This window comes from Zonotrichia albicollis, chromosome 6, assembly GCF_047830755.1.
Source record: "Zonotrichia albicollis isolate bZonAlb1 chromosome 6, bZonAlb1.hap1, whole genome shotgun sequence".
Taxonomy (NCBI): Eukaryota; Metazoa; Chordata; class Aves; order Passeriformes; family Passerellidae; genus Zonotrichia; species Zonotrichia albicollis.
Window position 1 is genome coordinate 46,953,110 of NC_133824.1, and position 15,138 is coordinate 46,968,247.

General features: G+C 60.5%; 2 protein-coding genes across 4 annotated transcripts; one reads left to right on the top strand and one right to left on the bottom strand.

Annotated features, from left to right (window-relative positions):
• The first annotated feature begins 1,098 nt into the window (after nucleotides 1–1,098).
• On the top strand, nucleotides 1,099–4,109 carry AIP (AHR interacting HSP90 co-chaperone). Its single transcript, XM_074543482.1, has 6 exons — nucleotides 1,099–1,311; nucleotides 1,450–1,629; nucleotides 1,824–2,012; nucleotides 2,191–2,367; nucleotides 2,454–2,595; nucleotides 2,682–4,109. The coding sequence occupies exons 1-6, from the start codon at nucleotides 1,213–1,215 to the stop codon at nucleotides 2,885–2,887; spliced, it is 993 nt and encodes a 330-aa protein (XP_074399583.1). The 5' UTR covers nucleotides 1,099–1,212; the 3' UTR covers nucleotides 2,888–4,109.
• Nucleotides 3,616–15,072, bottom strand: PITPNM1 (phosphatidylinositol transfer protein membrane associated 1). Of its 3 annotated transcripts, none has more exons than XM_074543449.1 (24): nucleotides 14,931–15,072; nucleotides 14,262–14,369; nucleotides 13,251–13,465; nucleotides 13,056–13,177; nucleotides 10,443–10,667; nucleotides 10,056–10,370; nucleotides 9,685–9,780; nucleotides 9,469–9,576; nucleotides 9,299–9,360; nucleotides 8,984–9,228; nucleotides 8,279–8,468; nucleotides 8,068–8,175; nucleotides 7,832–7,974; nucleotides 7,428–7,606; nucleotides 6,943–7,113; nucleotides 6,588–6,737; nucleotides 6,340–6,488; nucleotides 6,156–6,266; nucleotides 5,905–6,021; nucleotides 5,549–5,697; nucleotides 5,298–5,447; nucleotides 4,777–4,960; nucleotides 4,443–4,571; nucleotides 3,616–4,357 (listed from the first exon to the last, which is right to left on the bottom strand). In XM_074543449.1, exons 2-24 carry the CDS (start codon nucleotides 14,337–14,339, stop codon nucleotides 4,040–4,042), a joined length of 3,714 nt encoding a protein of 1,237 aa, XP_074399550.1. In that variant the 5' UTR covers nucleotides 14,340–14,369; nucleotides 14,931–15,072; the 3' UTR covers nucleotides 3,616–4,039. The 3 variants fall into 3 exon arrangements, with proteins under 3 accessions (XP_074399550.1, XP_074399551.1, XP_026654212.2); XM_074543450.1 differs by having other exon boundaries at nucleotides 3,616–4,337; nucleotides 14,931–14,966; XM_026798411.2 differs by lacking the exon at nucleotides 14,931–15,072 and having other exon boundaries at nucleotides 14,262–14,904.
• Between the last annotated feature and the right edge of the window lie 66 nt (nucleotides 15,073–15,138).

Sequence of the window (15,138 nt, forward strand, 5' to 3'; positions counted from 1 at the left end):
TGCTGTGAAAAACGCCAATCTCTTGTTTTTAAAGTTTTCAAAGTTTAATAGTAATTAAATGGTTATAAAAATAGTAATACTATTAGAGTAATAATAATTTGGACAATTTGAATTAGGACCATACGAGACAATAGAGACAAAAGTTATGGACGTCCTGGTACCTTTTACTGGGCAGCACAAGCCCGAGAAAGGACACCCGTTAACAGAGGATTAATCCTTAAAAGCAACAGCCTGTTGCATATTCATACACTTCATACATGATGCATAAATTCCATTCAAATACAGGATTCTGTCTGGTCATTGTCAACTTCTTCCTCCGAATCCTAACAGCGTCTTCGAGGCGGGAAGAAGTTAATTTTTTCTGATAAGAAGGCAATAAATTCTTTTTCTCTGAAAGATTTAGGTGTCCTGTGACTGCATCTTCCTGCAGGTCCTTTATTCACAAAAAAAAGTATCCTATATAGCATAGTTTCTATCTTAATATTTTTTATAATCTAAAACTATATTTAACACACTACTTAAGAGAATTAATACAGCATTACTTTGTAACACAACACATAATATTCATTTTAATATTTGCGAAAAGCCAATCATAAAATACGCATTTTTCACAACCGCCATGAACCACCAGCCTTTTTGTGGGACTGAGGATCTGCCACCTGCCAGTGTCCTCGTGTCACCCCAGGACATCTCGTGAGCTGCCCTAAACCCTGTTTAGCACTGAGGTGTCGCCCCTAGGGTTTCGCACGGCGCTGCTGCGGCTGCCTGTCCTTCCGCCCGCACGCAGTCCCAGCCGGGGCTGCCGGGAGGGGACGATCCGGCTGCGCTCTCCCCGCGGCAGGCGGGAACCCTCACAGCGGGTCCCCGCGACATTATCAACCTCCCACTCTACACCGCGGCCTTTGCATGTAGGTGGCGAAGTGCCACAGGAGGTTTCATTCCGGAACGCCTCCCGCGTCTCCTGGAATGACACCCCAGGAAGGTGGGGGGAGACGGGAAATCAGAAGAACGACGTGGGAACCGGGAGCGCGGCTGCCCCTGCTGGACACGCCCCCCTATCCAGTGACCACGCCCCATTCTCGGAGCCCCCGCCCCGCAGCACCACCCCCGGGCCGGCAGGGGGAGCCCCGCGCAGCCGCGACGATCCGGAAAGAACCGAGCGGCGGCGGAGGCGGCCGAGCCAGGGCTGGCGGCGCGGGCGGAGCGGGCGCGATGGCGCAGCAAGTCGAGCAGCTGCGGGCGGACGGCGTGGACAAGGAGGTGCTGCGGGAGGGCACCGGGCCGCTGCCAGACTTCCGCGACGGCACCAAGGTCAGGTCTGCGGGGGGACGGGCGGGGTGGGGGATGTGGGAAGCGGAACGCGGCGGGGCAGGCGCGCATGCGCGTCCTCCCCCCCACCCCCCGCCTGCGTCGCCATGGTGACGTCGCGGGCACCTCCTGCTGCTTCAGGCCACTTTCCACTACCGGACGCTGCGGTGCGGCGATGAGGAGACGCCGGTGGACGACAGCAGGGAGCGGGGGAAGCCCATGGAGCTCATCGCCGGGAAAAAGTTCAAGCTGCCGGTGTGGGAAGCGGCGCTGCGAACCATGCGGCCCGGCGAGCGCGCACGCTTCCGCTGCGACACCAAGGTGGGCGGGCCCGGGACCTGCCGGGGGCGTGGTCTGTGGCTCGGGGGCGTGGCCTGTACAGTGGGCGGTGACTTTGTGTGGTGGGCGCGGGTGGCAGGGCCCCCGGTGTGCTCCAGCCGCGCGGTTCGAGGCTGGAGCATCCTTACATCTTTCCCCCCGCCCTCCTCAAATTCCGGCTCCCTTCCCTCCCGCAGCACGTGGTGCTTTACCCACTGGTGTCCAAGAGCCTGCGGAACATCGCAGCAGGGAAGGACCCGCTGGAGGGGCAGCGGCACTGCTGCAGCATTGCCCAGATGCACGAGCACTACTCCCTAGGGTACCCCGACCTCGATGAGCTCCAGAAGAACCCCCAGCCCCTCATCTTTGACATCGAGGTGCTGAAGGTGAGGTGCCGGCATGGGGAGCTCGGGGTGAAAGTGTCCAGAAGACACACAGATGTGGCATGTGGGATGTGGTTTAGTAGTGGCCCTGACAGTGCAGGACTCGAGGACTCTAGAGGTCTTCTCCGACCTGGATGATTCCATGATCCTGTTCTCTGATTGCATGATGGGGTGCTGGCAGGTGGAGCCACCCGGCTCCTACCAGCAGGACCCATGGGCCATGACAGATGAGGAGAAGCTCCAGGCTGTGCCCCAGATCCACAAGGAAGGCAACGAGCTGTACCGTCAGGGCAAGGTGTCTGAGGCAGCTGCCAAATACTACGATGCCATTGCCTGTCTCAAGAACCTGCAGATGAAGGTGGGTCTCCCCAGATACACACAGGCATCCTTGAGAATGCAGGGCTCGAGAGCTGCCCCTCACTCTCTCTGCTCTATCTGCCACAGGAGCAGCCAGGCTCTCCAGACTGGATTGAGCTTGACCAGAAGATCACACCCCTGCTCTTAAACTATTGCCAGTGCAAGCTGCAGTGTGAGGAGTACTACGAGGTGCTGGACCACTGCTCCTCCATCCTCAACAAGTACGAGGGTAAGGAGCCACGAGCCACCCCAGGTGGCTCTGGAGGGCATCAGGACACCCCCAACCCTCCGCTGACTCCGGCTCTCTTCCCACAGACAATGTCAAGGCCTACTTCAAGCGGGGCAAGGCCCACGCAGCCGTGTGGAACGTGGCTGAGGCTCAGGCTGACTTCGCCAAAGTCCTGGCGCTCGACCCCTCGCTGCGCCCCGTGGTGTCCAAGGAGCTGCGCAGCCTGGAAGCGCGGCTGCGGGAGAAGGACGCCGAGGACAAGATCCGCTTCAAGGGCATCTTCTCCCAGTAGAGTCCGTGGCTGCAAGGGAGAGCCCAGTGCTCTCGGGACAGGTTCTTTAGATATTCCACATGTGGAATGGTCATGGATGTTTATTAATGTTTAATACAGATTTTACTTATTTGAAGTCAGTGGAAATGGCCCCGGAGCTCGCCACAGCCTGGGGACACAGCCAGGGCTTATCGTCACGCCAGGGATACGTGGGTGACAAGAGCCTGCTGCTTCCTGCCAACTTTTATCACTTATTGGATGTTTTTATACTTTATGGTGGCCATGGAAGGGCGGCACTGAGCCTCGGCCCCAGCTCCAACCCGTTCATGCCTGTTCTCCGTGCCACGCCATTGTCACTTATCCAGGCTGCTGCTATCATCCCAACCCAGTGTCTCCTCTTGTCATGTCAGTGTCGGGAATATTTTATATAGAGTAACAGCTTGTTCCTGCGATCTCTATAAATCTGATCATGCTATGCCAAGATAAACTTAAGTAAAACCAGTCACACCCCCTGGTCACTACAAAAATTTGCTGCTAGAGGTAGAATGAGGGGAAACCAAGTTGGAGAGGGGGAAGGTATCAGCATCGGCACAGCCCACACACCCCAGGCTCTTTTCCCTAAATTGCTTGTGACCAACTGCTGTGCCCCACAGCCATCTCCCTGTGGGACATGGTGTCCCTGGAGGCTCCCCAGGGCGTTTCCAGTGGATGGGAACCCTGCAGCCACAAGCACAGAGCACACTCGTGGGTGCTGGCACCTTGTCATAACATCTCTTTATTCAACACCAAAATGAAAGGGGGGGAACAGAGGAACCACTCTGGAACCCCAACCCAGCCCTGCGCTGTGACACCGGACGGAAATAAATAGGTGGGGAGGTGCCACTCGCTCTGGGGCACAGCCACAGCCCCCAGTTCTGCACAGGGATAATGACCCTGGGGTGCAGACCCCACTGGGCACTGCCCAACGGCCCCAAAGGACCACAGGGGATGGGGCTGGGGGCAGCAGGGAGGACCCAGGGTGGCTCTGCCCTGAGGGGATCACTCTGGTCCTCTGGGGAGCTCTGAGCCTTCTCCCAGCACCCCCTGGTCTCAGGGGACCCAGCACCCTCATCTCCTTGCAATGGCCTCATGGCCCAGCACCAGCTCTGGCCCCAGGTGCTCCTTGCTGGGAAATCAGGGATGTGGCAGAAGGGGGACATGGCCGTCACTCCTCACCCTCCAGCTTGAGGCTGATGCTGCGGGGCTTGGTCCGGGAAAAACCGGGGGGTGCTGAGGGGGGCCCCCCATCCCGCTCTGCCTGGCTGGAGCCCCGGGAGCGCAGGAGCTGGCTCTGCTTCCGCAGGAAGTCGACAGGCGCCGGGCAGCCATAGGTGCCTTTGCCCAGCACAGGCCGTGGGGGGCCCTTGGGGGAGTGAGCCAGGGCTGCGGCTTCCAGCTGGGCCAGGTGGGCAACATAACCCTCAGAGAGGAACTGCAGGACACACAGACAGCCTGAGCCAGTGGCCAGGGCCAGCTGGTAGGGTCAGCCATTATCCCCTATGTCCCCAGTCTGTCCCCAGCCCTGCCACCACCGTACCTGGCACTGGTTGTGGAACTTCTTGACGGCCCGTCCCACAATGTAGATGTGTGCTGGCGCAAGTCCCAGTGAGCTGTAGACGGAAACATCCTTGGTGGAGCCGTAGCCAGCGACTATGGAGATCTCTGCCTGCCCAGGGACAAGAGCATTAGGGCAAGGAACAGCCCTTCCCACAGGGACAGCTACCCCTAAGGGCTTGGACACCCTCATGTTAAGAGGGATGGCTGGAAGCTGCCCCGAGAAGCTTCCAGCTCCCAGCATCCCCACCAGGATGCAGCACTGCCCCCACCACCCCAGCACCAGCCCTGTGTCCCGGCAGCACCGCCATGGCCACCTCGGTGCGCAGGCTCTGCAGGAAGGCGGCTTTCTGGCGCAGCGGGTCGTGGGTGAGCCCGTCGCAGAAGGACACGGCGCCGTGGGGGAAGTTGTGCTGCGAGAGCCAGGCCACCACGCGGTGCTTCTGCATGTCGGGGCGCCCCGTCACGTAGATGATCATGTACCCCGAGTCCTGCCAGTGCCTAGGAGGGGACATGGGTGGCTGCCAGAAGCCTGTGTGGAGACAGTCCTGCTATGGGAGCTGGGATCTCCCAGTACAGCATGTGTGGGTGCTGCCTCCAAAACCTCCCTGCTCCCAGGGATTTTATCAAGGAGAAGGCCCAGCAGAGCTCTGGGGACCACATCCAAACTTGGACAGGATTATTTTCCACAATAGGGCACCAGCATAGAGATGATGATGTGCTGGAGGCAAGGGAGTGGTGGAATACCCTGCCCCTTGTCCCTGCTCTGACACTCTGCAGCTGAGTTGTCACACCATGAAAGATGGGGAAACTGACTTCATGACTGAAGGGCACCCACCTTACAACGTCCACAGCCCCCGCCCGCACTTTGGGGTCACTGCCCATGATGGAGACGCTGGCAGTGAAGGAGCCATCAATGCTGAACACAACAGACTCGGTGCCACGGGCCACCACGGTCAGGTACGCCTCAGCATAGCTGTGGTCCCCTCTGCAAAGGCAGAGATGGTGGCTCAACACCAGCTCTCCTGCCAGAGCAGCAGGTGTAGCTCTGCCAGAAGGGCTGCAGGAGAAACTGAGGCAATGCCTCACCTGACCACCATGCGCACAGGGTAGATCCCAATGGCCAGAGCCTTGTCTGGAGGGATGGTGAAGGTCACACGCCCACTGCCACTCGTCACCTCGGTGCCATAGTACAGCCACTTCCCTGACAGTGGCTGTGTCATGATGTAGATGTCCACCTGAGAGAGGGAAATGGGCTAGGCAAAAGCTGGACCCCCACATCCTGCTGCATCCCCACACAAGCCCTTACAACCTTCTCCCGCCACCCTACACAGGGTCCTGTTAACCATATCCTTCCCCTGCTGTGGGTGACACCAGCCCCATGCCCAGTCCTGGACATCCCACCCTGTTTGAGGGGTCCTGGTGGCCCCTGAGCCCAGCAATACCTTCTCCCCAGTCAGTGTCACCACGTCCAGGGGTCCGTACATGAAGCGCCCACTGAGGACCTGCGCTTTGCCCTCACACACAATGACATCGCAGGCACGGTGGTTGGCTGTCACGTTCTGCAGGCACATGGGGTGTTCAGCAGCTCCTGGCGGAGCTCCTGAGGCGCCACTGGGATACCACAGGGCTGTGGGATTGTTCCAGAACCCACACACCCCAGGATGCCCCAGGTGGCCTCCCCCTGGCCACATACCCGGATCTTCACTTGGGTGCGCTTGCGCTGCCACTTCTCCCGCGGGATGGCGGGGCTGTAGATGGAGCTCTCCTCGCTCTCGGCAGGCTGTGGCCCCTCCTTCTCCATCACCTGCCGGCAGCGCGGGACTGGCTCAGCCTCCATCGGCCCCGGCCTGCCACCCACCCCACTGGGCCCACCGTACCTGGCGCAGGATGAAGGCCACTACGTCGGAGGATTCCCAGTAGCTGGCGTGGAAGAGGTGGGGCAGGGTGATGGTGGGGAAGGCAGTCAGGGCGTCGGGGCAGTACAGAGAGTAGTCAATGCGTTTCGGGCCCCACCAGCGCTCCAGAACTGCAGGGAGAGCTGGAATGAAGCCTTTTCCAGACCTCATCCCTTGTTGGGCAGCCTAAGGTGCCCACATGGGATGGGGTGGGTGGGGATGACACTTACTCTTGACAACCTCGCTGGTGCTGGCAGGAGTGGGGGGCTCTGCCGCCTCATTGCCCTTCCAGAAGCCCCCAAAGCTGCCAGTGGGGGTAGGGGGAGCAGCCACATCCACTTTGGGCAGGAACAGGGCAGAGTGTGTCTGCAGGGCCTCCGCTGAAGAGAGAGCTGGGTGAGCACACCTAGAGCCCCTGGGGACACCCACCACCCCAAAACACCCCTCCTGCCCTCCTGCAGAGCCCCAGAGCAGTGGGAAGGGCTTGCACATCCCCCTACCCACACCCAGCCAGGATGTGGGTGCTCTGGGTACCCTGACGTGGCCCCAGGGTGCCTGGCACCAGCCTGGTGGGAACTTGCTCACCCAACAGGGACGAGGTGCCATCACCCAGGGGGTACTTCTGGTATCGGGGCACGCTGAGTGGGGGCACAGCATGGAAGGCCTTGGCCAGGAGGGGCTCCAGGCGGGAGGCGCAGGGATCGGCAGCGTGGAAGAGGTTGTAGATCTGCTCACAGGCAGGACGCAGCTGGGCCACTGCAGCACAGAGCAGGGTCAGAGGCACCAGAAGCAAAATACCCAGGAGGGGTAAAGCAGGACACAGCAAAAGGAAAGGCTGGACAGGGAAATTTGAGGCACCAGAGATAGGCTGAGGCTGGCACAGAGCAGGAACATTCAGCCACCCACCAACACCCACACAGCCAGGGCTGGGCATGCAAGAGTCTCAAACCCAAGCAAGGCTCTCTGGGTTGGTCCTGAGGAGCTCAGGCTTGTCAGGTGAGCGTGACTCAGGGACTTGAGCCCTGCAGGGAGGGTCAGGGGTTGGCACCACAGCGGGCAGGGATGCTCACCATCCAGAGCAGGCATGACGGTCTTGCGCAGCGCGAGCACCAGCCCCAGTGGGGAACCGAAGAGGAAGAAGCCGGATACCTTAAATTCGAGGCGGGTGCTGGCACCCTCTCCCCCATCCAGCGCCATGGCACTGCTCCGGGGTGCCTCTGCCTCCAGTGGGGCCTCGCTGGCCTGCAGGCTGGGACAGCAGAGACAATGGGCATGGGGAGGGATGGCAACATCAATTCCCACCATCCTGAAGGCAAAGCTGTGCCTGGTGTGGCCATGTTATCCCAGAGGAGCTCCAGTAAGATCCCTCCAGGGCAGGTGGCCTCCATGAAATGCTCCTTCCCAGCCTGGAGCAAATGGGAATTGCACCCTTTCGATAAAGGACAGTACAGCCAACCATTGCCCTTGGGCTCACCTGCTTGTGGAGCTGTGCTGCTGGCTGTCCCTCTGTGCCCCTGGGGCTTCAGGGCTTGCCTGGCCCAATACTGGCGCTCCCTCTGTCCCATCAGCCAGCGGGTCCAGGCCACCACACTGCTCTGGGGAGATGGGCTCTGTGCTCTGCAGGGAGAGGCAGCAAACACCCAGATCCCTTGTAGCCTCCAGTGCACCCCCAAACCCTCCCCAGGGGGTGTTGGAATGCAAGGCACTCACCAGACTGCCACGGCGGCTGCTGCTCCGGCTGCCCCCCGAGCCCGCCCGGCTCTGGCATAGGGCATCAAATCCCAGGATGCCGCCCACACAGTCCCCCAGCAGCACCACCTGCAGAGACCACAGATCCATGAGGAGGGTGAAACCCCCAAACCCTCCATGCAGGGTCACAGCTGGACCCCAGAGCCAAGCTTCCCCCCAGATTCCACCTCACCTGGCCACAGAAGCCAGTGCCCTCTCCAGAGTGCAGGAAGGCTGTGTAGGCCTGGTTGGCACGGGTGATGACGGTGCCCACGGCCTGCTGGTAGGTGCCTGAGGAGGTGGCCAGCAGTGGGAGTGCTGCCAGTGGGATGTGGTCCTGGCTGCTGGACAGGCTGTCCCTGTCATGGCTGTAAGGGCTGAGCCTGAGAGGACACAGTGAGGGATGAACGTGACTGTTCTGATGTCCTCATCCCACTGTATGGTACTTGTTCATCCCAGATGCCATACCAGGAGTAATCCCCATCCTGTTCCCTCCCACCACGAGACACTTGCTCATCCAGGATGCTGTATCCAGAGTTACCCCATTCCATCCAATTCCATGCCATTTCATGCTGCCTTGATGTCCCCATCTCTCTGCACGATGCTTGCTCAACCCAGGAAGCTTCATGAGGAGTTATCCCCCATCCTATCCCATCCCATCCCATCCTGCCCCACTGTCCTCATCCCACACCAAAACACCTGCATGTCCTGGAATACCACACCAGGAATTATATGTTTCCCATCCCATCTTATCACACAACACTGGCTTGGCCCAAGACACTGCACCAGGAACTAACCCCCACCGCCTCTCCAGTCCTTAATGTCCCACCAGAAGTGAAGTCCCCTCTCCAAGGATACCAGCTCCCCAGCCCCCTGCTTTCCCAGTGGGAATCCGTACTTGGAGACAAGGGCGTAGGCTGCAGCACAGATGGGCGGGCAGGGCACCAGGCGCAGGGCCACATGTCCCAGTGCCTCGGGAAAGTGGACGCGGGTGACAGCATCAAAGGTGGCTGCCAGAGTCTGCACATCCGCCTGCTTGGAGCCCGGCTCGCCCGCTCCCTGATCCAGGATGTTCCCACTGTGGAGGATGAGGAAGAGCGCGTGGATCCGGCACATCTGCTCCGTGCTCTCTGCCGTGCCTCCCTGCAGGAAGGAGAGCAGTCAAGTCGGGGGACACGGCAGGAGGGCAGGGCCCGAGGGAGGGGACACGCACCTCAGGGAAGCTGGATGTTCCCAATCCTTCACCATCGCCCTTGGTGGCGCTGGCTCCATCCCCTGTAAGCACACGGCCTGGGTGAGGCAGCTGGGGTCTCCAGGTGGGAATCAGGCCCCTCTCAGGACATCCACCCCAGGATTTGGGGCCAGAGCACCCCCAGAGCTCACCCAGTGCCTCATCCAGCTCTGCTGGCCGCTCAAGCGTGTCCAAGAAGTCATTGGAGCTCCACTTGGTCATCTCCTTGGCAAAGACCTCGTCGCTGTCAGACAGATCCTCTGCAGAGGCAGGAGGGAAGCGTGGGTGGGGGGGACATCCCGGTGCCTGCATTCCCATCCTCAGATGCCCTTTCCCCCACCCAGCCTGTCCCAGCATAGTGCCAGTACCGTGGGCATCGAAAAATTCCTCTTCGGAGCTGTTCTCTGAGTCCCGGGCAATGTTCTGCATCCGCCACTCCGACAGGCTCTGAGGAGACACGCCCCCTGCCACCCATGGGGGGTGAGCACTCACAGCCCGTTGCTGCGAGAGAGACCCCCTCTCCTGCTCCACAGCTCCCCCTTGGTCATGGACCCAGACGCCCAGGGAGATCTGGGGCCATCCCTGTGTTCCTCAGAATCCCTCCTTGGGAGATCTGTGACCATCCCTGGGAAACCCAGAGCCCCAGCCCAGGAGACCCAAGCCAGGCAAAACAGTCCCCTGACACATCTCCTATGGAGAACTGCAGCAAAGGGCAAAACCACCCCGGACCTGGTCTCACCTCCATGCTGGGAAGAGTAGGAAGACCGGGAGGAGGTGGACCACTGCTTGGCAAAGGTATCATCCGAGGGGGTATCGGTCCCTGCCTGCAGCTCAACCTCCTCCTGACCACCAGGACCATCTGGCTCCGGCTGTCCCTCGGGGCTGACCCCAGCCGCCGGTGGCTCCTCGCCCTCGCCACACTTGGCCATCTTCTGCGCCAGCATGCGCGCCGTCTCCTCCTCCAGCTGCCGGATGTCCTCCATCGTCAGGTCCGTCCACTCGTCCTGCCAGCACCAGGCTTGGCGGTGGGCGCGCAGCATCACCTTCCTCAAGCCTGGGGGGAGAGTCCAGTGTGATCCCACGGCTGCCCAAACAACCCTCCAGCAACCCCCGGGTCCGAACTCACCCACGTCATGGATGAACTGCTCGATCTTGGACTGCATCCCCCAGTATCGGAACTCCACCTTGCAGAGCTTGTAGGCGCACATGAGGGGCCCGCTGGCTGCTGCTGCCTCCAGCCAGTCATCCCCCAGCGGCCCCCGGCCCGTCTTGGATGAGTGGTAGAGTTTGGGATCCTCCTCAGGTTTGTATTCCCCGGGGGAGATGGGATCACGCACAATGTTGATGGTGTCTGTGGGGGGAATGGCGCTTGTCACCCCGCAGCGCTTGGCAAGGGGGCACAGGTCGGAAAATAAGGAAAAAGGGACAAAATTAAGGTCAAATTATTCCCATGAGCCATGCACCCAACACAGCTGGCAGCAAACACTCTCTGTCTGAGAATTCTAAAATCTTGGAGTTCTGGAATCATAGAAACCTGGAATAGCTTTGGTTGGAAGGGACCTTAGGGATCATCTCATTCCACCCCCTGCCATGGGCAGGGACACCTTCCACTATCCCATGCTGCTGCAAGCCCCATCCAACCTGGCCTTGGACACTTCCAGGGATGGAGCACCCACGGTTTTTCTGGGCACCCTGTGTCAGGGCCTCACCACTCTCACAGGCAAGAATTTCCTAATAGAACTTATAAAATCCCATGTCTGGAACATCACTGACACCCTTGGTGCAGCCAAAGACATCTCTGTCCCCGCGTGGGATCCCAATCCGGCACCCCAGGGAGCAGCACAGGGAGGGAGGGTCTGGGAGCTGGGGAGAGCCGGGGCTGACACACATACATGCATTAGTTGGCAGATCTGGCAGCTGCAGAGTGATCCCAGCCACCCTGGGGGACATGGGGGGTGACAACAGGGACAGCACATGGGGAAAACTTGGCATAGTTCCTGGCTTCCCCCCAGAAAGCCCAAGGGTCCCCCAAAACCAGGGCACAGCAAAATCACCATGTGACACAGGAGCCTCCAGAGAGCCAGAGGGGGTGGAAAGGAAAATGAGCCCCATCTCCAGACAAACGTGACCTTTCCCAAATGAGGGTGAGCTCCCCCCAAATGAGGATGACCTCCCAAGACCAGAGAAAGGCTCCTGAAGGACACCCAGGAAAACACGACCCAACAGCTGTTCGGGCTCAATCCAGCACCAAATCTGCTAGAATTTGGCTTTTCCAGCCCTGTCTCCAGGTCATGGTCTGGGGGATCCCAGGGCACCCCACTCGCTCCCAGTACCATCTTGCAGCCCTGTCCCCAATTCTAGGATGTGCCAAACCCATTTATTTGCCCTCCTTGATGTCCCTAAGGTGCTGTCAGCCTCTCTTCCTCCAGCTTGGACTGAAAAAAGGGGGGGAAAAGAAAACTAGAGATGCCCTGAATCCACAAAAATGACGCAATGCACAGCATGATGCCAAGCATCTTGGATAACAGCAGCAAAGAGCTGGGATAGGACCTGCTGTCCCCAAGCAGCTCCTGGCAGTGTCATTCCCATCACAATCCAACTCCCTCTGCTTTTGCCACTGGGAGAAAGCTGCCAAGGAAGCAGTTATCTCTGCGGATCACCCAGACCATGTTTTTCCATTGCCCTTTGAAACGTGAGAGGGGTTTAAATCTGTCAGTGCTACAAGATACCGGGGCAGAGAAATCCCAGTGGGATCCACACTGGGCCTGGCCCCACTTCAACCCTCCTCTCTGTGGAAGGCAGCAGCCACTGGAGATGCTGAGTGCCCTGTGGAATGCCCACTGGATGGGCACAGAGAGTAGAAAACCAGGCAGTGGGCACGGGGCCATGTCCTGATGCCATCTGCTTGGCCCTGGTGGCTTCCTGAGGGCAGTAGGGGCAGAATTTCTGCCCCCAGGTCGCAGCCATTGGCATCCCGGCCGGACATCCCCAGTGCTGCAAGAGCCGGGGAGAGAAATAGGTCAGATGAATCATTTCCTCCGAGTGCCTATTTTGGGCCTCCATTTTAAGAGGCAGCACGTCACACTCCACACTCTGGCGCCTGAACTGACCATGTCCAACACCACTGGGAATGGGAACTCTGTGCACAGGGAAGAATCCCACCCCGAGCTCCCCGTTCTGCCCACCATCCCAGCACAAAGGAGGCAGACAGTGAACTGGAGCAAAGCCCTGGGGAGAGGGGAAGCAGGGCAGGGAGTAGGAAAATGGGGACATGCTTTTCCAGCTCTCCTGCTCCAGCTGATCCAAAACACCCCACAGGACCCAGGGGTCCCATGTACACCAGGAGAGACTGAGAAGGCAAATCCATGCCAGAACAAGGCTGGGACCCGGAAGGAGAGGGGAGTAGGCTGGCACTAGAAAGGAGAAGCTGCAAACAGAAATAGAGGCAAGGGAAGAGGCAGAGGACAAAACTGTCCCTGAAAATATCTTTAATGTGGAACTTAATTCAGCAGCGCTGAGAGGGAGCAGGCAAGGAGCTTGGAGCAGAGAACCTGGGGCAGGGAGCTCAGGATCCAGGGAGCTCTTCACTTCCAGCATCCCTAAAACATGAGGACCCCCAAGAAGAGTGAAGTTGAGTCCCTAAGGTCCCATCACAACCACACACCCATCCCAAAAGCATTATGTGGGAATCCCAGCAGCCACAGAGTCCTGCCCAGCTCCCCAAGCCAGCCATACCCACCCAAAATCCTCTGCCTCTTCTCCGCGGCGCTCAGGTTGAAGATGTTGGTCTGCTGCCCCGCATCCGGGCGGTAGTATGTCTCGATCTCAATGGAAAACTTCTCCACGAAGGGACATGTGTACCTGGAGGGGCACAGGACTGAGCCCAGGGGCACGGCCAGTCCTGCAGCCCACCCCGCCGCCTCCCTGCTCCCACCTGGTGCGAGTGTAGGGATAAGCATTCCAGGACTCCTCCTCCACCTGGAGCGCGGCTTTGGGGAGCAGAGCCCGGAACCAGCTGGGGATGTGGGAGCCCACGTGGTAGATCTTGTGGGTGTACTGGCCGCTGCCCCCAGGGCCATCGCTGTAGGGCCGGTTAGCCAGGATCTCCACGCCGCTGCCCTCGCCACTCGACTCCTCCCGGCTCTTCTTCTGCACAGAGACGATGGCTCGGTGCGGCCCCTCCAAGCCCCGAGACCCCACCCCCACGGGCGCCCAGGGTCCGTGTACACTCCTGCCCCATGTGCCGGCATCCACCGGCCCCACACCTGCTCACAGCACCCCCTGCTTGGCTCGCTGGTCCCAAACCCCCCCGGAGCCTCAGTGAAACCCCTGCAACCTGCAAGGGTGATCCTTTGGCATCAGCCTCAGCCCCCTGCCGTGCCCCACCAGGCTCCATGCTCAGCCCTACAGCTCCCCACACTTTGCCCCACAGCCCCCTTAGACCCTCCAGCACCCTATGCTCAGCCTCACAGTCCCCTGTATACCCTCAGGCTCAGCCTCAGCATCCCTCATGCCTCCCCACAGCCCTCTACACCCCTCAGGCTACAATCTCCAGCCTCTCCCAGCCTCCTGCACCCCCTCAGTTACAGTGCCCAGATCCCTGCACCCTCCAGCTCCCCATGCCCAGCCCCACAGCTCTGTGCACCCCTCAGTCACAGTGCCCAGATCCCTGCACCCTCCAGCTCCCCATGCCCAGCCCCACAGCTCTGTGCACCCCTCAGTCACAGTGCCCAGATCCCTGCACCCCTCCAGCTCCCCATGCCCAGCCCCACAGCTCTGTGCACCCCCTCGGGCTCGGCGCTTGGTCCCCACACCCCTCAGGCTCAGCCCCACAAACCCAGACCCATGCAGCCCCCGGGCTCACCCCCCAGACCGTGCATCCCCAGGTACCCCCGCTCAGCCCCGCAGCTCCCCCGAGCCCTCACGCTCAGCCCCGCATTCCCACCTGGATCATGTACAGCTGGGCCACCTGGTACTCCTCCAGGCTCATGGGCAGCAGGATGTGGTACTCCTTGATCAGCATGGCGGCGGCGGGGCACAGCGGGGGCAGCTCCTGAGGGGGTTTCCGTTACACGGGACCGGGCCGGCTCCGGGACAGCTCGGGCCGGTTCGGCACCCCTCCAGAACCGCTCGGGGCACACTCAGCTCAGCCCGATACGGGTTCGGCCCGTCTCGGAGCCACTCCGTCCCCGGGTTCGGCTGAATCCGGTAATCGCTCGGCTCCGGTTTCGGTTCAGTCCGGTATCGCTCGGCTGCGCTCGGTCCCGGGTTCGACCCGGCTCGGCACCACGCTCGGCTGAGTTCGGTACCGCTCGGCACCGCTCGGCCCCAGGTTCGGCCCGGCTCGAAAAACCCCGGCCCCGGGTTCGGCGGAGTCTGGTACCGCTCGGCTCCCGGTTCGGTTCAGTCTGGTACCGCTCGGCCACCCTCGGCCCCGGGTTCGGCCCGGCTTAGTCTCGCGTTCGGCTCAGTCCGGTACCGCTCGGCCCCTCTCGGCCCCGGGTTCGGCCCGGCTCGGCCCCACTGGTCTCGGCTCCGTTGCCATGGCAACGCGGCCCCCTCCACTCCCCCCGCCTTCCCGCCCGGTCCCCGCCGCCCCCCGGCCCCACCAAACCTGCGCTGCTCCGCACCGGCCCCTCGGATCGTGACATCACAGCCCGTTCCCACGGCGACAGCCGTGACGTATGGAGGTGAGGGGGGGGCCCGTGACGTCAGAGAGCGGAAGGCAGCGAGCGCCACTCATGGGCGCTCCGCGTGTACCGGCACCGCCGCCCCCGGAAAAACCCGGTGTTTTATTTTAAAAGCCACTCTTTTAAGTGATC

What these genes read in the sequence shown, in the direction of transcription:
- AIP (XM_074543482.1), top strand. Translation starts at nt 1,213, where the DNA reads ATGGCGCAGCAAGTCGAGCAGCTGCGGGCGGACGGCGTGGACAAGGAG. An exon ending in ACTTCCGCGACGGCACCAAG is followed by an intron (nt 1,312 to 1,449) that starts GTCAGGTCTGCG and finishes CTGCTGCTTCAG; the next exon opens with GCCACTTTCCACTACCGGAC. An exon ending in CATCCTCAACAAGTACGAGG is followed by an intron (nt 2,596 to 2,681) that starts GTAAGGAGCCAC and finishes CTCTTCCCACAG; the next exon opens with ACAATGTCAAGGCCTACTTC.
- PITPNM1 (XM_074543449.1), bottom strand. Translation starts at nt 14,339, where the DNA reads ATGCTGATCAAGGAGTACCACATCCTGCTGCCCATGAGCCTGGAGGAG. An exon ending in CACCAGCGAGGTTGTCAAGA is followed by an intron (nt 6,489 to 6,587) that starts GTAAGTGTCATC and finishes CTCTCCCTGCAG; the next exon opens with TTCTGGAGCGCTGGTGGGGC. An exon ending in TGCAGAGCCTGCGCACCGAG is followed by an intron (nt 4,572 to 4,776) that starts GTGGCCATGGCG and finishes GTCCCTGGGCAG; the next exon opens with GCAGAGATCTCCATAGTCGC.